The sequence below is a fragment of the Bos taurus genome, chromosome X (assembly GCF_002263795.3).
Source record: "Bos taurus isolate L1 Dominette 01449 registration number 42190680 breed Hereford chromosome X, ARS-UCD2.0, whole genome shotgun sequence".
NCBI classification, from domain to species: Eukaryota; Metazoa; Chordata; class Mammalia; order Artiodactyla; family Bovidae; genus Bos; species Bos taurus.
Window position 1 is genome coordinate 19848226 of NC_037357.1, and position 19775 is coordinate 19868000.

Below are 19775 nucleotides of genomic sequence, written 5' to 3' on the forward strand. Positions count from 1 at the left end.
GGTAAATATACCAAAAAGACTCAGCTATTTTTCAGTTCCTCACTTTTGGCAGAGAAAGCATTTTACTTACATACCTGTATGTGCCTAATCACTTGTTTAACGTTAACAGTTTGTGCTACAGAAAATAAAAGTATAATAACTAGATTTCTAATAGCTAAAGAAATTTAAGACAAACCATTGAGATTTGTGATGGGAGTAACATATTTTAAAAAGTAATTAGAATTCTAATTAGAAAAGGCAGAGGAACCAGAGATCAAACTGCCAACACTCACCAGATCACAGAAAAAGCAAGAGAATTCCAGAAAAAAAAACACCTACTTCTGCTTCAGTGACTACACTAAAACCTTTGACTGTGTGGATCACAACAAACTATGGAAAACTCTTAAAGAGATGGGAATACCAGACCACCTTACCTGCCTCCTGAGAAACCTGTATGCAGGTCAAGAATCAACAGTTAGAACCAGACATGGAACAACGGACTGGTTCCAAATTGGGAAAGGAGTACATCAAGGCTGTATATTGTCACCCTGTTTATTTAACTTCTACGCAGAGTACGTCAGGCTAAAGGCCAGGCTGAATGAAGCACAAGCTGGAATTAAGACTGCAGGGAGAAATACCAATAACCTCAGATATGCAGATGATACCACCCTTATGGCAGAAAGTACAGAGGAACTAAAGAGCTTCTGGATGAAAGTGAAAGAGGAGAGTGAAAATGCTGGCTTAAAACATTCAAAAAACAAAAATCATGGCATCAGGTCCCATTACTTCATGGCAAATAGATGGGGAAACAATGCAAACGGTGACACACTTTCTTTTCTTTGGGCTCCAAAAATCACTGCAGATGGTGACTGAAGCCACGAAATTAAGACACTTGCTCTTTGGAAGAAAAGCTATGAAAAACCTAGACAGCATATTAAAAAGCAGAGACATTTACTTTGTCGATAAAAGTCCATACAGTCAAAGTTACAGTTTTTCTAGTAGTCATGTATGGATGTGAAAGTTGGACCATAAAGAAAGCATGAGTCTGAATGATGTCAAAAAAGGACACTTTTGTTGGGATGAGCACACAACCGATTAAATAAATAAAATTGATGCTTTTGAACTGTGGTGTCAGAGAAGACTCTTGAGAGACCCTTGGACTGCAAGGAGATCAAATCAGTCAATCCTAAAGGAAATCAATCCTGAATATTCATTGGAAGGACTGATGCTAAAACTGAAATTCCAATACTTTGGCCACCTGATGCAAAGAACTGCCTCATTAGAAAAGACCCTGATGCTGGGGAAGACTGAAGGCAGGAGGAGAAGGGGATGACAGAGGATGAGACAGTTGGATGGCATCACCAACTCGATGAACATGAGTTTGAGCCAGTTCTGGGAGTTGGTGATGGACAGGGAAGCCTGACGTGCTGCAGTTCATGGGGTTGCAGAGTCAGACACAGTAAGCAACTGAATTGAACCCAACTGAATTAGAATACCCCACAACACACTGGGGAGAGATGGGCAGAAAATAATTTGACACACATACAACTAGGCAGAAGCAAAGTCAGGAATTCGAATCAAGAGAAATAAAGCTGCGCTACAAAGTCTATGACAGCACTTTGGCTCACTAATCATATGGATGTTGACCGAAAAACAAGGAAAGGGGGCGGGATATATTCTGGAAAGGAAAAAGTGGAGGGAAAAAGGAGAAAATGGGAACAATGCATTAGAGCTCTCTATGACTGAGGACTTACTACCAAGAGGGATATTTAACATGATATGTGACCCATAACCCTGAAAATCTGTTTTACCAACAATCTTCTTTTAAACATTTTTTTTTTTACATGGACCATGTTTAAAGTCTTTACTGAATTTGTTACAATATTCCTTCTGTTTTATGTTTTGGAATTTTTAGCCACAAGGCATGTGGGATTTTTAGCTCCCCGAACAGGGATCAAACCTGGACCCCCTGCATTGGAAGGCAAAGTCTTAAACACTGGACTGCCAGGGAAGTCCCTATTTTACTAACAATCTTTATGTTCTTAATTAAAAGCTAAAGAGCCACTCAATGTTATTCTTCCACATTTTAAGAAAAAAAGGTTGGCTTTCTCTCTTGATATTATTTAGGTTTTTCTATGTACCTAAAATCCAGCCCTTTTTATAATACTGATATATTTAAGCACAGGTCAAGAAACCCACGGTTTTAAAATTTAACAACCACCGAAACTCCTTATCTCATCCTATAAATTACCCTGATAACTACCCCAGTTTGCCATCGTAAAATAAATATGCAACATAAAATGTTGTGCAGACTTACTCATTTGCAAAGTATTGATTCAAATTATTTTTATGCCTTTCTGTAAAAAACTAAGTGATAAAACCTACTTTTTAAGCACAAATGCTAACAGTTTCAGGCACTCTATCCTATGCTTATTACCTGGATTATTGCTATTAAACTACTAATGAAGCAGTACTTTGTTCCTGGCTACTGACACTTTTGTTGGGATGAGCATGCAACCAATTAAAGTATTCTCCCAAAGAGAGGTACATAGCTAACAAACCAAATGATGAGAACAAACAGAAAGGACTCAGTTTGAGGTCTCACAAATAAATGAAGAAAGCAAGAAAGAGCAATGTGAACTGCTCTAAATGATAAGTATCCCAGCCTAAAAGCAGAGGCAGTTGAGAACCACACGTACATAACAGGACCAAACACTGCCACCTGACGGGACTGCACTGTTAGGGAAGATAGGACCTGAATAGACAGGCAGAAGCCCAGCATACCACAATAATCCCAATGCGGGGATCCAGGTAATGTATCTATTACCATACCCAATGTATGGAGTCTCTATGGAGAAACTCACATGTGGAGAAAAAAGTTATAAATGACAAAAGCACTCTGACATGGATTCCTCCAGGTATATGTCACTGACAGTCACATTTGTCAAGTTCATTGCCACGAGCTCCCAGGGACTGAGTGAATTAAGTCAATCTTGCTGTAAATAGCTTGCTCCAATTTTTAAGTTCATGAAGATCCCTGCCACAGTGACATTTGTTTTAATAGGATGTGACCTGAATCTTCTGTAAGTGAACAGTTTGTTATGAAACAAAAAGGAACTATCATGTTTAATAGGGAAAACTTAAGGGAAAGGTGTCAGAAACAACTTTAAATAAACAAGTACTTCAGTAATAATTTTGAAATCTTGTGTGTAATGATCAGCAGTGAAAACACCCCCAAAGGATAGATGTGGATTATGCTGTGAAGCAGCAAATCTCTGAAGTTCAAAATGTGGCCAGTAATTTAGAGCTTCCCTGGTGGCTAAGAGGTTAAAGCGTCTGCCTCCAATGCAGGAGACCTGGGTTCGATCCCTGGGTCAGGAAGATCCCCTGGAGAAGGAAATGGTTACCCACTCCAGTATTCTTGCCTGGAGAATCCCATGGACGGAGAAGCCTGGTAGGCTACAGTCCACAGGGTTGCAAAGAGTCAGACACAACTGAGCAACTTCACTTTCCCTTTACTTTCTACATACGAACTAATGAAATGTTCGAAGGAATGAAGTGCCTCAGGACAAATCTATCTATACCAACATTCTATGGTCTGGTTCTCTGCTTCATGGCAGAATTACATATTTTATTGTTGTACGACACTTAATGAGAACCAGACCTTCCAATAAAATTCAGTTTTGGGAAAAGGCAAAAAATAATAATAAAGAGATTCTTCTAGCTTCAGCCAAATAAGCATGTCACCAAAGTATATTTTTTAGTTAAAGAAGGGATATTTTGGCTTCCAGTGTTTTGGAATGGCTTCTCAAGCAGCTGAATGTTGACATAAACATAACACATTTAAACCACCAGTGAAGATTGGCACTTAGAAATAACTAACCAGATCGTTTTTCTTCTATTTGTTCTGTTTCTGTAGATGAATGCAGTCTGCTACATCTTCTATTCAAAGATGAACTTCGTCTCTTTTCTGGTGTTTCTGGAGAACAAAGGCAAAGAAATCATAGTTTTTAAGAAAATTAAGAAAAAATTTTGGTCATGCCACATAGTATGTGGGATCTTAGTTCCCCAACCAGAGATTGAACCCGCACCCCCTGCATTAGGAGCATGGAGTCTTAACCAGTGGACCGCCAGAGAAGTCCAGGAACATTACTATTTACAAGCTGTTTACAAACAGATTCCTTCAGGAGTGAGCCACTCCTTTTTCCCAAACATTTTTTTTTATCTTCACTACTCTTCCTTGTAAGAATTTTTTTTAATTTCAAGTATTATGAAGAGATTTTACATGCCCAAAGTTAAAACCAGGTTACTCTTTTAAGTAAGTTATCCAAAGAGAAATAAAATTATCTAGGAAATAATAAAGAAAATGTCTCATACTGACTGACAATATCAAAGTTCCCAAATTAGGAATACACAATGTATAATTTTAGACACAGTCCATGACATCTATTACTAAACTAATTTATACACTTTAGTTTTAATGAGTTTTATTTTTTTTGGCTGCGCTGCATGGCTTGCAGGATCTTAGTTCCCCAAAGATTGAACCCCAGGCCAAAGAGGTGAAAGCACCGAGTCCTAACCACCAGACTGCCAAGGAATTCTCTCAACTAGTATTTTTAAAATAAAAATGATAATTAATATTTGGCACAGATGTCACAGTGTTAGCAACCCAAACTAGTCATATGGGAAAATAATCCCTTTTGTGTAGACACTTCCATTTCACTTTAAGTATTCCGGCTCAGAATACTGATGGAAGTCTGTTTAAAGAAGAACCCTTTGGGGAATTCCCTGGCGGTTCATGAGTTAGGACTCTGTGCTGTCACTGCCAAGAGTTCAATCCCTGGTCAGGGAACAAAGATCCCACAAGGTGAGTGGCCAAAAGAAGAAAACAAGAATTCTTTTGGGGAGCTATAGATTAAATACTGATAATGTAGCATCATTTGAAAATTCTAGAACTGATAATGTAATTGCACAGCACAATCCACAGAAATGTAATCAATTCGATCATGTGATGAGATCACCTATCCCTTACTATCACATTGCAAGAAATGACAAAATAGTGTGAATTTATGGTAAGTCAGCACTGAGTAGAAGAAAAACAGATTATTTGAATCAGTCAAGATTTAAAGAAAGGCTATTTAGGAACTTCCCTGGTGATTAAGGCTGTATTTTCACTAGAGGGCGAGGGTTTGATCCTTAGTCAGGGAATTAAGATCCTGCATACAGTACACCCAGCACAGCCAAACATATTTTTTAAAAAATGAAAATATAAAGCAAGCTATGAAATTCATTTGAGTTTGAAATGTTCATCTCTCTGGATTGAACAGGTTTTATTTCAGTTTGAAGGGATTTTACAAAGGTAAGCCAGTGAAAATATTGATTTTATTTTCCGTGGAATCATTAATTACAGCATTAATCATTTCAGAGTGTGTAATATACTATAATGGAGAAGGCAATGGCACCCCACTCCAGCACTCTTGCCTGGAAAATCCCATGGACGGAGGAGCCTGGTGGGCCGCAGTCCATGGGGTCGCTAAGAGTCCGACACGACTCAGTGACTTCACTTTCACTTTCATGCATTGGAGAAGGAAATGGCAACCCACTCCAGTGTTCTTGCCTGGAGAACCCCAGGGACAGGGGAGCCTCGTGGGCTGCCGTCTATGGGGTCGCACAGAGTCGGACATGACTGAAGTGACTTAGAGGAATATACTATAAAGCAAGTTATTTCATAAAGTATCTTCCACACATACCTTCTTGGATTAAAAACAAGTAAAGATATCATTTAAAAAATTACTTGGAATTGTTTCTTCATTGCACTTGAACTCATTACTAACTTGAAAGTCATCACCTGTCCCTTTTCTTTACATGTTTCATGAATACAGCAGATACACATATTAATGAAAACACACTAGCGTTTGCTCACTATAATAAAAATTAAGAAATGTCTGTGGAGAAATCTTTGCTAATTCCTGCAATCAATTAGATAGTAAAACAGGGTCAACACTTGTGAAACAATTAAAATAAAATGAAAATATACAAATATGACATTGCAATGAATGTTATCTAATTTTTCTAAAGGATTGAGTTTTGTGAATAATAAATTAATTTTATTATATGATAAGCAAGGTGCTAGAGAAAATCTTCCCATATTAATCTATGAATGAACCTGGGCTATATGTAAAAGTGCTCTGGAAAAGCATACTAAGGTTAATGACGGAAAGTGGATCAACTTCTGCTGGACTATTTATTACAAGAGAAAATGAGATGCGTCAAAACTGACAAATAACGAATGATCTCTCAAGTTCATTGTTGAAAATTTTAAGAGTTCTAAAAGTACAAATGATGTAATTTAAGTATAAACAAAACAAAAAATCCTTTTTCAGCATATATTTAGACAAAAATGGAAATCTTTCCCACTAAGTTAACCACTGCTACAATTAACTAAATATATGCTTTAAATGATGTCCAGAATCTTTTTTCCACACTGGAATTTTAGAGCAATCAGCATGCTCAAAAAATGCTCAGACACCTAATAACACAAAAGAAACATTTTTAATTCAAACTAAAATTATGCCTTTGTTTCAATTCACCAGGTACAAAAATTGTATATCTTTTCTACAGCCAAGTTTGAGAGAATGAAGTGCAATATGTTTACCATGTCTTTTTCCTGCAAAGATCATGTCTGTTTTTTTCTCTGGAAAGAAAAAGGATTTTTTTGATGGGTATGGTTATCTAATCCATTCCAACTATCAGTGAGAAGCACCACGTAGTATAAGCCAGATATGGTCACTGACACACTCAGGTAAAGATTTTTTTTTTTTTAAATAAGGAATGCTAGGGAATTCCCCGGTGGTCCAGTCGTTAGAACTCCACGCTTTCACTGCCAAGGGTGCATGTTCAATTCCTGGTCAAGAAACTAAGGAGTGCTAATTAAAAGGGCAAACACCAGGAGCAAAATGTATTTGAAGTATCTGCAGTAGGTAAGTTTTATTTTAAAGAGCGCTGCATTACCTCTACAAAGAGTTGTAAAGTAGAGCTTAGAAATACTGTCTCATTAACAGTTAAAAACCACTTTATTTGCTTTGAGGAAAAACACAGACTTGTTAGTGGAATGTACAGTTTAAAATTATGATCAAATGACCAGAAAATTATGATCAGATAACCAAAATATAAACCACAGAAGAGCAGGGTGGAATGGAAATCACTGAATTTCTTGGGGTCTTAATTATAAAATAGGAAGGTAACTTGCTTGTCAACTTTACATATGTATGAAGCAGATTAACCTGTCCACTGCTATATATATGCTATTATTTTTCTTAAATTAGGTAATATTCATGAATCTTAACGGAAATTGAATGCACTACTCTAGTTTCTGGAAAACCGGATTTCAGTTTTAGGTTAGACAGAATACGGATTAATTCTAAAATAAATTATTGTGTCACTTAATGGCAATGTCTTTGGGTCAAAATATATTTCATAGCTGTTGGGCTACCTGAGCCCAACAAACCCATCTGATACCATTAGTACACAAACCAAGAAACAAGGGGCTTCTCTGGTGGCACAGTGGTGGAGAGTCTGCCTGCCAACGCAGAGGACGTGGGTTGGATTCCTGATCTGGGAGGATCCCACACGCTTTGGAGCAACTAAGTACGTGTGCCACAAGTACTGAGCCGTGCTCTGGAGCCTGAGGAACTACAACTACTGAGCCCATGTGCCACAGCTACTGAAGCCCATGCGCCCTAGGGCTCACGCTCTACAAGGGAAGCCACCACAATGAGGGGCCTATGCACTGCAACGAGAGCAAAGCCGCTGCTCACTGAAACTAGAGAAAAAACCACGAAGCAACAAAGACCCAGCCAAAAATTTTTTTTAAATTTTTTAAAGAAACAGGGATTTATACTGATGAAAATACAAAAAAGTAATGACCATCTCTACTGCGAAACGTGGTGCTCTTCTAAAATAAATCTAAATGTCCTATGATCTAAAGAGTAAGTGGTACTATAGAAATACATATAAAGACTTGATTTCACTGGTTTGAAATTCAGTAAAATACATGAAATAAATACTTACTCTTGGCAACAGAATTTTGAAGACCAGTAGATGACATTTGTCTATGTAATCCACAAGTCCCCTGCTCAAGCTTTTCAGTAGATGTAGAATGTTTGTTGACTGAGAAAAGATACAAGATTTACTGTACTCATATTTAAAAAAGCATCATTAGCTGAAACAAGATGAGCTCATGATGTACTTATACAGAGCATAAACATGTATTAATTAGGTACACAATGCTCACTGTCGATCATTCCTTATAAATTATGGAAATTTAACTTACGTTTTATGCAATTGCTTAGAATTACATCCACACATAGGAAAAATTATAGTACATCATTAGTAAACAGGGCAATTTATTTTTAAAATATGCACTGGATAAAGGTGTGCAAAGCTTATCAATTATTATTCACTTTAACACAGATTACAAGTTTAAATGGTTAAGATTTTGGATATACCGTATAAAATAAAGTTATTCTAAGATTTCACCTGTTTCTTTGGCAATCTCACACGACACAAACTTAAATGCATGCCAAAGAATACATGGCAGTGTTTTCACTTAGGAGACAAAGCTGAAAACCCATTGTAAATGCAACCTTATACTAACAGCTAATATTTACATGTGAAAATGAATAAACTTAAAAGTTTAGCAGTTGTATTAATTACCGGTCTTATTTTGGGAATTTACTGTTGTATAGCCTGCCCATGACCATCTTTTTTGACGGTCAACGCGGCTGCTCCTTTCCAGTGTACGATGAAGGACGGCTTTGAATTTTTCCTATTTAAAATAAAAGCCAATAAATGTTTACATATGTATTATATTCACTAGTATAATTCTGATCTATCAGTTATAAAATACCCCTACCACTAAATTTTTTAATCAGGCAAAATTTTTTTTATAAAAGAGAAAAGTTAAAATTGGAAACATCTCAGGTATGAATCCATACTTTCCCAACTAAGTAGGTTTTAATCTTACGGATATGAATCGAGAAACTGACCATGCTTCCCTCTTTGCTTGTATCATCAGGAAATTTAGAAATAAAGGTGTAGCCTATTCCAGCAACTATACAAGGACTGAGTAGTATGCTTTGATGTATGCTAATCATACCTTATGTTTTATTATTTTCTTATTTTAATTCCCCCCTCTGCTTGATTCACTCAAACATTGATTTTCTCATCTGGTTGTGGTATATAGTTTTAAAAATATACCTTAAATTCTTTGTAGAATGAGGCAGGATAAAAAATCAACTAACATGCATCAATGAAACTATGCCAGATCATCTATTATATCCACATTTCTAACTTCTTAAATTCTGGTGTTAACTAATCAAGTTTTTAAAAAGAGATGTGTTTGTCTTGACCTCAGCTTTAGTCTAAACCGCGCAGGATAACAGGTCTACGAATGCAAATGCTACACAGTGGCAAAACAGCGCCACTGTCAGAAATGAGATGCAGTTTTCTATTCCTCATCTCTGTGCTGTAACATACCATGGACTACACTCACGTATGCAAATCAACCTCAGGGCCAGAAAGTTTTCTATTCTTCCCTGACAGCAACTGTTTCATAGCAACATCATCCTTACAATGTTCCCAGTTTAGAGGGTGAACATATTAGGAAATTGGAGTCATCCATATCCTCTGAGGAGAAAAGCAACTGCAATTTTAAAATGAAACTTATCTAATGACAATATTTTAAATTATATTTTCTAACAGAAAGGAAGTTGTCCTAAATTACTTAGACACCCCAGAAGTATAATAAAGATTAAAAACAGAATATTCTTGTATTATTAAAACCTCTCTCCTAAGCTCTTTTGCTGTTTCCAAATGTGCTGACCCTCCATGCTCTTTCAGGTTCCTTCTGGCATCTGCAGCTCACGTCCAAGTTCCTGTCCTCCTTCCCATGTGCCCCTCACACTCGCCCCTCTTCCCCACCACTGAGTCTGGGGTTTTTTCCTGCTCTGCTGAATCATTCTCTTTTTCTATGTGCAGCCTCCTCAGTGATGAGCGGTCCCTGCTCTGTCTAGGGCTCTCCCGCACTAGCTCTCTGGGGCCAGTTCTCTTTGGACCTTTCCCCTTGCCTTCTGGGCTCTTGTCTGGCTCACTCTTTCTGGCTCCCACCCTGTCTACAGTGCCATTTTGTTGCTTCTTCCTTTCCTGTGTTCTCTCTCAGGTGCCTCTTCTCCTAAGATGGTCTTTTCTACTTGCAGTCCTTGGGGCTCTCCCTCTGTCCTCCAGGGGGCTTTCCTGACCCAGCAGTTTCCTATTTTACTCTCTTTGGTTCTGTCTTTGTCAACTTTAGTCTCTCTGGCCTTTACTCTTCTTTACCACAGAGAAGTAATTTTAAGGAGACATTTCACAGAGGAAGATAGAGTGATACAAGTTCTGAATGAGAATTCATTAAATACTGGAATGTGGGGGAAAAGACAGAGAAGGTGCTAGTGAACCATGGACAGGGAAGAAACACCACAGGAATAGTCCTAAAATAAAGAAGATTCACCGACGGGGATAAGGAGTTGGGGAGGGTGAGGCATTTTCAAGGGCCAACTGTGTGTAAAAGTTAGGAAGAAAAGTGAGCACCAGAGAAGGACACAGAGAAGAGGGCTCTTGGGAGAGAAATGGAAACAAAGGGAAAAAGAAAGAAAAAATATTTTAAAATTAGAGCAACAGAAAAAAAAAGAGAGGATAAAAACCCACACACTGAGAGAACAATGGCAGAAACTCCAAAGATGAGGAGCAAAAAGGAGGGAGAAGCTAAGACAAAGAAAGTAAAAGAAAAAGGGGGTGCTATTGGCAGAAAAGGGCCAGAGTCAGACAAAGAGCCAGAGACAGGCCAAGGCTCACTCAGGGACACTTGAGGGGCACTGGAACAAAGAGAAAGAGAGAATGGCAGTGAAGAATAGGAGGGAACATGCCAATTCCAAAGGAGCCAAGGACACTCATAGTAAAGATGTGCAACAACCTACAGGAGAAAAACTTGGTGTCAGAGAGAATCCTACAATTTGAGACAGGTAATCAGATGCCCACAGAGAAACAGCCAAAGGCAAACTGACTGAAGAGGGACAGGGAGGGAAAGAGAGGGCAGGACAAAGGTAGTGACTCGTATCAACAGAGTGCCAAAGACACCCAAACAGAGTCCAGATAGGAAGAGAGCAAGGCCACAACACAGAGAAAGGAACAATAAAGGGAGAGGGAGAGAGAGCAAACAAAAGGGAACCGGGAACCACGGGAGAGTGGAAGGCTTTGATCCAGCTGGGCTCTGCCACTCTCACAATGAGGGCAGTGGTGAGAAGGGGGGTGGTCCGTCAGGGGCAGAGGGGGCCCTATCAGAGAGGGCCTGATAGTGGGTGGGTGAATACCAGGCAATGGGACAACACCTTTGGTAGGAGAGAGAGCGCCTCAGAGCAAAGCCCAGGCTGCAGGCATCCTGCAGGCGCACAGGGCTCTCTCCCTGGATGCGCAAGGCTCGCCTTCACCTCAGTTACTAAGCCTAAACTCAGGCCTCAGATCAGGATGGGGCAAGAGCCGCTAATGTTTAAGGGAAGACCAAAGAAGAATTGGTACTAGTTCCAGAAGAATCGGGGTCGGTTCCAATAAATGCAGAGAAGGGCTAAGAAAAAAGCACTGCAGAACCAGGCAACACAGTGTATCATCTGATTAACAAAGAAAAAAAACACATACCCGTTCTTCCTCTAACATTTCGTTTCTCTTTTTTTCTGCAGATATTCTCCGTTGTTCATCCTTTTCTTTCTGTTCCCTCAGCTTTCGCTGTTTTTCTTCCATCTGTTTTTCATATACGATCTTAGACTTTCTTTCTTTTTCAAGTAGCTGTGTCTCTTTATTAGCTGAAATATTCCAAAAGCAAGGTAAGAGCCAAGAAAATGTTTAAGTTTTCCACATTACAGAGAAGGAAAGTTAGTGTATTTTATTCTCTTTCTTAAAAATAACATAACCTGTGCTAATAACTAAAGATTTATTATATAAATGACCAGAGATGGCCACGAAAGAATCATTTCCACTGGGTGTTCATTTAACTCCTGAGAACTGAATTGGCTTAAATGACTCTCCTCCTGTCCAAACTAAAACTCCAAATTCAAAAGAAATATTTTCTTTCATGTGATGTTTCTGCTGACTTGAGCTGAAGTCAAACCCCATCAGATTAATATGCTGTACATTAAAATAAGAATTAAAAAACACATGGCCAGAACATATGGCTTTTTCCCTTCTAATACGAAACTTCTTTTTAAAGGCCTCATCTAAACAGAGCATATTAAGCATGCCAATTTGACCTTCATGAGCTTAGGCACATACCATATTACTGACCAGCATGATGTTTTCCTACATTCAAATTTCCTCTCACTAAAGCCTGAAGAGCATCCATGCAGTTGTAAAAATACTCTTCTAAAGAGCTACAGGAAGAAACTGCTCCTCACCAAAACAGAGACAACTGCTGTGCCATTTGAATGAAGGTGAGCACTGGTTTTGCAGTGGATTTACAGGGCCAGACGAGGAAAATAAAGAGCTGAAAAAGCACTCTCAAGATTATGGTTCTTTTAGAAAAGAATATTATTTTTTTAAATATAAATTTACTTATTTTAATTGGAGGATTCTTTTAGATCTTAATTGATACAAAGTCACACTTGAGAAAGCACAGCAATCAGTGAAAGATACCGTGTCTATGGTAAGATTATTAGCAAATTCATTTATGTTTTTGGCCGTGCCATGGCTTGTGGGATCTTGGTTCCCCAATCTGGGATTGAACCCCAGGCCTCTGGCAGTGAAAGCACAGGGTTAACCACTGGACCTCCAGGGAATTCCTTCATTTTTGTTTTCAGAGTCATTTTTACTGAAATCCCCATTTTGCTTGTTTCTACAAACACTGAAGAAATTTTCATACTTTAGTTTTCAGAAAAATTAAAGCTAACAGAAACTACTCTTCAAAACAAACAATTTGGCCAAATATTGTTCTTCATCTCATTTAGTATATGCTTTTAATCCAATATAACACAAAGTAAAAGTAACACATGCTATATAACATATACTATTAAAAAAAAGATTTAAAAAGTAAAACCACTTTGAAATATGTAACCTTAATGTAAAATGTATTCATTTTGATTTTTTTAAAAGTCTAAAATATTACCATCATCCTGATTCATTTTGCTGTACAGTATAAACTGATGCAACATTATAAAGTAACTATACTCCAATAAAATTAATTTAAAAAATACCATCATCTTGTCTTTTTTCTCTTCTCTCCGCTCCTTTGCTAATCTTTGTTTTATGTCATTTTAAGCACAGAGCCATCTATTACTAAAAAAAGAATATAATTAGATATCAATAGGATATCAAACTTAAAGGATAGAACACTTTGAGATCTATTAAAGTACTCTAGAAATTATACCTGGTTAAATGGTGATTTTATATTTGAAGGCTGGGACGAAGAGAACTAAAGCTTCCTTGACTCGTCTTTCTTCAGCAATGGCATTAGCAGCAGCAACTAAAATACAGGGAGATAAAGGAAGGGATTAAATATTAAGAAGACAAACAGCTAATCCAGGGGTGGCAAATTGTATCTTCGAGAATAAAGGATAGCATCTCTTCTAGAAGGTGTATGACAGATGACTCTGGGTCAGCAAAGACATACTGAGAACCTATGATGTCAACAATTCAACAAAGAATTAACACTGTTTTTGTTAGACATGCCAGCCTATCTGTGCAACAGATTGTCAGTGGAGCAGCAGCATGAGCTGGTGGATGGGAATAAGAGCTAATGAGTAACAGATCTCAAAATGCCTCAGACAAGACATTACACCAAGTATAGGAAAACTGAGCTGGCAAGGATTCGGAAAAAATGTTTCGCCATAAATCGGGCCGAATTTAAAAAAGATTTGGAGTTTATGGATTTGAATTGGAAGCAAAAGTGTCAACAGTGAGAGCCTCAGAGATTGGGCCCAATATTAAGGAGAACATTTATAAATTACCTTGATCAGGGGCTATCTACCCTGGCTCCCCAGTAGAGTCACCCAAATTGTTTAAAAAAAAAAAAAATTAGCAATGCTTTCCCCTCCCCACTTCCACTCTCTGAGAAAGGGGCCCAGGCCTTTGCAGTTGCTAAAGCTCTATTCTCATGCATAGTGAAGGTGGAGACACACTCAAAGAAGTCCAATGGGATGGTGTTTTCGAGGTGGGAAAATATCAAGTTAATAAATATTAATACATCTTGCGTTAAACAGGTAGAAAATGGTAAATAAACTTCAATAAGGGTGAAGTATAGAGTATAAGAGTGTGGGAGCACAATTTGAGGGAAAGTAAGAAAACTAAAATTGTGGATGATACCAAAACAAGTTATTGGGAATTCCCTGAACTCTTTCCATGTTATGACTGTATCTAAAATGCCTCACAGTAGCAGGCATCTTCAGGAAGGAGCTGGAGAATAACACTGAAAACTCTCTTCCACCTAGTATAAAAGCACAGGAAACATGCCCCTGTTGATTCTGCATACAGTTCTGGTTCTCTACATATCAAGAAAAACGCAGAACAGTTGAAGATGGGCAGTTAAATAAGAGACTAGAGGGTCTGTGGTTGTACTCAGAATGAATGGACTCTGAGATGTTACTTGCCACTGATGAAATTCTGGGAGCCATTTTACAGAGTAACCCTGAAAGTGACGCAACTGCTGCCATAGAGACCACCGTTTCAAAAGGGGAAATGACTTTTTTTAATCCCAGAGACCAAATAGCTCAGATAATCCACGATCTAGCTAAATTTGAATTGAAGATTAGACTCTTCTAAACTTCTTCAGTTATAAACTTCTTCAGTAATTTATCAATTTTGTGGACCACAATTATTCTCTGAATTTCAGTCCTGGTGTACTAAGAAAATTCTTATATAGTCTATAAGTTAAATAACATCCTACACCCACCCCTTCCACTCACATTTCTACGTGAGCATAGAGAAAACCACCGTTGCTTTTGTATATTCAGTTTTCCTGCTTAAAAGTCCTAAGGAAAGTCCATATTTTGGCACAATTTAGTTGGCCATAAGGACAGTTCCCTCAAAATGTACACTTTTACCACATTTAAAGATCTTATTAATCACAAGTAAACGTAAAGTAGTTGTTGTGGCAATAATGAAACCATACCACATACAGGTTATAATTCAAATCTAATTTTTTTTTTTTGGCTGCACAGGTGGTTTGCAGGATCCTCAGTTCTCTGACCAGGGATTGATCCCAGGCCATGGCAGTGAAAGTGCCAAGTCCTAACCATTAGACAACCAGAAAATGTCCCTCAAATCTGACTTTTAGACCCTTACTTCCAAATTCCTACTGACAAGAAATATATTCACCAAAAGGACAGGCTCTAAAAATGTCCAGACACTAGGGGAAAGCCTCCATGTCTGGAGTTAACAAAATGAACATTTTATTCAACTCCATTCAATGCGGAATTTAATTCACTTTAAAAGTAACAGGTGCAATAGAGTATTTCTATAGTTCTTATACTAATTCTAAACTCCAAATTAAAGTTAAAAGTTACTTTCTGCCTGGAGATTAAATAAGAAAACATGTAGATTTTATTACTAAAACTGAATTATGAATCTTAATCTGTATTTCCAAAAAACTGCCATAATCAATAATGTATATCACTTTCACCATTTATGAAGTTGTTTTTCATTGATTACCTCATTTAATTCTCATAATAATCCTATAAAGTGGATATTATTTTCTTTACAGATGAGCAAACTGAAGCTAAATATAATTTTCCCAGATTACACAGACAGGAACTGGTAAAGCCAGAACTTACTTCAATTGTAACTTTACTTTGAAATATTACATAATTATGAAGGACCAGACTGTACAAAACCCACATCAACCTTTATATGACTTAGTTCAATACTCCTACTTCAGCTACTTCTAAGGTTACTTCTTTTTAAAATACCACAAGGAATTAAGATCTAAATGTATACAACTTATTCAACAATAAGTACATGAAATATGTTGGTTTTGGTATAAAAACATACTTTGGAAATACAGCAATGGAAATTATTTTAAAATAAAGCATTTACCCTTTTATTTTTTTTAAAGAAATAGCTGTGGCTAAGAAAAGCCTAAGTTTGAAGAAAATGTGTAAAAAACAATACAAAGAAAACGATTCTCTCTTTTTTTTTTTTGGTGGCACCTCAAGGCTTGTGGCAAAGTTCCCCAACCACGGATTGAACCCTCAGCAGTGACAGCAGAGTCCTGACCCCTGGACCACCAGGGAACTCCGCCATCCCCTTCGACAAGGAGAAAATAAAAATCATTCAGCTATCTAACCCAATAAAAGCCTCAGAATACAATGAACCAAAATAGGTGCCACTAGAAATGCCAAAGTTAAAGAATAGTTTACACTTGATAGACTTTTAAAAGATACCATTGAAATTCTGAGGCCCCTTCTGGACATAAAGCATTTTAGGTCATTACTGACCTCAACATAGTAGAAAAATTTCTGCTTCTCTCCTAAACCTCCTTCCTCAACACACAATCCGTGTCATAAGGGCTCTGCTCTACTAGGACAAGCAAAATGCAAGAAAGGAAGAACGTTTTTCTAAGACAGTTATTCAAGAATGGTAATAATCTTCCTAAATCTGCACCCAAGCACGATCACCCCAAAATGTTTAACCTTATGAGATATCAATGATAAATATTCATCCCAAAACTTACTAGCAATTCTGCCACAGTTTGTTGCTCTTGACATCACAGAGTTCCACATAAAATCTATAGCCCCACTCTCCCTGACCTTTCTTCAGTACTAACTGGAAACATTAATCACATCAACTAGTGAAATAGTATTTTCTATTACTTAGCAAGGGCATAGATTGCAAAAAAAAAAAATGAATGAAAGGTTTTTTTAAAAATTATTTTAAGAAGGCTATGGTTGTGGCAAGAAACAAGCATACCATGAAACCAAATTGCTACAGATAACGAATATAGTGCTATTTCACTGTTGTTTTGGGTAACAGAATAAGAGGTAAACTGCTACAAGTCTTGAGCTCCTACTGCATGCAGTCTTCAAAGCTAGGCTGCCAGGGGTATCTAGCAGCAGACTGTCTTCGACCAACCCAGTCCCTGAGCCTTCCCACACAGCTGCTGGCCCAGGCCTGGATCCACCCTTCTTCAAAGCTGAGTAGTTTGGAGTGGTGGGGTTCCCTGCAGATCCGTTCCACCCGCCCCAAGGCTCTCTGTTCATGGCCTTATTACTCAAAGTTTGCATGTCATTAGGCCAGGAAGAGAGTGAGAAAATATTAAGAGAAAAAAAAAAAGAAACCAAAGAAATTTGCAATCAGGGAACAACAAAAATAAGGGGGATTCAAGGAATTTTGCCTAAAACAGCAACAAAGTTTTACTCACTGTTATTTGTATAAGAGAAAAGTAGCAACTGCCACAGAGTGGCAGCACATTTCATTGACCCTTTGTCCCCTTCAGGAAAATACTGTGACCATGAAGTAAGTTCTTTTTAATCAAGGTGATTCTCTGAAAACTTTAATATGTGATGTTTTCATTCCTAATGTGAAATGGGCACCAAAGATGTCAACGAGGATTCTGGGTTAAGCCTTTTTTGTTTTCAAGTTTTTGGTTTGAAATACTGTGAATTCCAAGCAACTGTTCCATGTAAAATTTTAGAAATACTTTACAATGTTCAATATAAAAATACGTTGGGGGGGGCGGGTATCCAGAATGCTGGTTTAGTTTAAATCAGTGAAATAAGTCAATGTCAGAGAACTTTAGGTGCCAGTAAGCAATAAAACAATCTGAATTTATTGGCAAACTCTCCCTGTAGGTGAACCATAATAAACTAAAGACATAAGCGTTTTTCCCCCTGTGCCATAATGAAAGTGTATTTGCTGCTGACATAGTCTCTGGGGAGTTAATTCAAAGCGTTCTGAAGTAACATAAACCCTTCCAATTGCAGCCAGTCTAAATTAATTTCTAACTGCAAATGGAAAATTCCGAAGGACTTCAATAAAATCAATAAGACTGTTTTACTCAAGCTCATATAGAAGGAAACTAGCTCGAGAACTAAAAGCAACCTCCCACAAGCAACATATACTAGCTCAAGCACTGGGAGCAGTCTCCTGGGCTAAGCCATGCGCTGCCAAATTTTATAAAATTAAAACGATTTGGGATCAAAATTTCTTTGGTGATGAGACCAGTTTAGAAGAAAGCACCCAGAAGCGCTGAGTTTCGTTCAGTTCAGCCTAGGGTCTGCAAGACGTCCCACGGAAGGTGACATCCTGGGATCACGTGCTACAGGAGGCAAGCCAAGAGGAGCGGGGGATGGGGACAAGTCTCATCCCAAATTTTCAAATCAAGACCCTCACGGCCCCCTCCTCACAGGACCTTAACCAGATCCTAACCAGGAGGGTGCTGGAAGTCAAGCCTCCGGAGAGCCCGGGGTTCCGATTGTGGAAGACGAAGAAAACTCGAGCGTCGAGGGCTCAGGGAAATCTCCAGGGCTGCCCGCCGCCCCCCAAAGGCAGGCGGGGCTCGGGGTTGTCCTCGTTGCTCCCGGGTGCCAGCGCCCGCCCTCCCGCCCTCCCGCCCAGTAGCGCCCGTTAGTTCCCTCGGGCCCCGCCCGCCGGAGGGGGTGCGGCCCGTCGGCAGTGGCAGTTGGACCGCGGGCTGAAGGAATTGGGCTGGTCTCCCCTCCCCGCCCGCGTCCCCTCTCGGCGACCCGTCCCGTCCCAGGGCGCTCCGGCGGGGGTGAGGTGAAGACCCGACGGCGCGCGAGGCGACTCCGGAGTAAAGTTCTCTCCGCTCCGACGATCCCCGAAGCCGCGGGAATCCCGCGTCCCGCACGGGCCGAGAACCCCCGGGAGCCGCCGGCCCCGTCACCATCCGTTCGCGCAGTCCCCTCAAGGATGTGCCGCCGCCGGCGCGCTCCGCCATCTTCAGAGCAAGCCGAGCCGGGAGCCGCTACAGGCGGCTGGGGCCCCAGTGCGCAGGCTCTCGTGCGGCGCTGCGGGGCCGAAGCCGTGGCGTCGTCGAGGGCGGGAAGGGGCGGGCCCAAAGGGCCGCCGCGCCACCTCGGACCCGCGACCGGTCAGCGCTGCCTTCTGCGCACCAAGTTGTGAGCCGCTGGGCGGTGACGACCAGGTGTAATAAAGACACCCTCTTCTACTTCCCCTGCTCTCCTCTCACCGTGCGTCCTGGAGGCCGGCCGATGATCAGCCGGCCATCAATTTCCTTTTTCCTCACTTTACCTAACAACGCAGGAACATCTTCCCTTCATTCGTTTGTTCACTTATGGAGGTCTTCTTGAGTGCCTCCTTGGTGCGCTTGCATCATGAGTTTGCTAGTCTTTGAAACAGGACGGAAAAGACCCAGGTTGGGGGAAGAGTGATGCTCTAGGGTTCCTGTGATGCTCTAGGGGCTTGATTCACAAGGAAAGATTTTCTTAAAACTGATAGAATAACTCGTGACACTGTTAGGTCTCAAAGTTGTGTGAATTATCTTTAGAGTGTCTTTAGGTTCCTTTAAAGTGAAGGAGAGGACTATTGATGTTAATCACTCCAGATACATAATTATATATATACATATATAATATTCATAAACGATTCCTATCCGGAATGCATAAAGATCTAAAAATATTTAAGAAAAAAGCAATTCCCCTCAAAGTGAGCAAAAGGCATGAGCAGCCTTGCCACAGAGAGGAAAACACAATGGCAATAAGCATAAAAATTTTTTTTTTTTTTCTCAAACTCTTAAGCAC

The 19775-nt window shown here is 39.3% G+C and overlaps 1 protein-coding gene across 1 annotated transcript in view; it reads right to left on the bottom strand.

Moving 5' to 3' along the window:
* The window catches only part of LOC112445177 (MAP7 domain-containing protein 3-like), a 35478-nt gene extending 16526 nt beyond the window's left edge, over nt 1–18952 (bottom strand). Inside the window, 8 exon segments of the mRNA XM_024988771.1 lie at nt 3863–3958; nt 8050–8148; nt 8695–8806; nt 11707–11870; nt 13254–13268; nt 13271–13315; nt 13318–13335; nt 18421–18952. Of these exon segments, the coding sequence (XP_024844539.1) occupies nt 3863–3958; nt 8050–8148; nt 8695–8806; nt 11707–11870; nt 13254–13268; nt 13271–13315; nt 13318–13335; nt 18421–18952 (1081 nt within the window).
* Between the last annotated feature and the right edge of the window lie 823 nt (nt 18953–19775).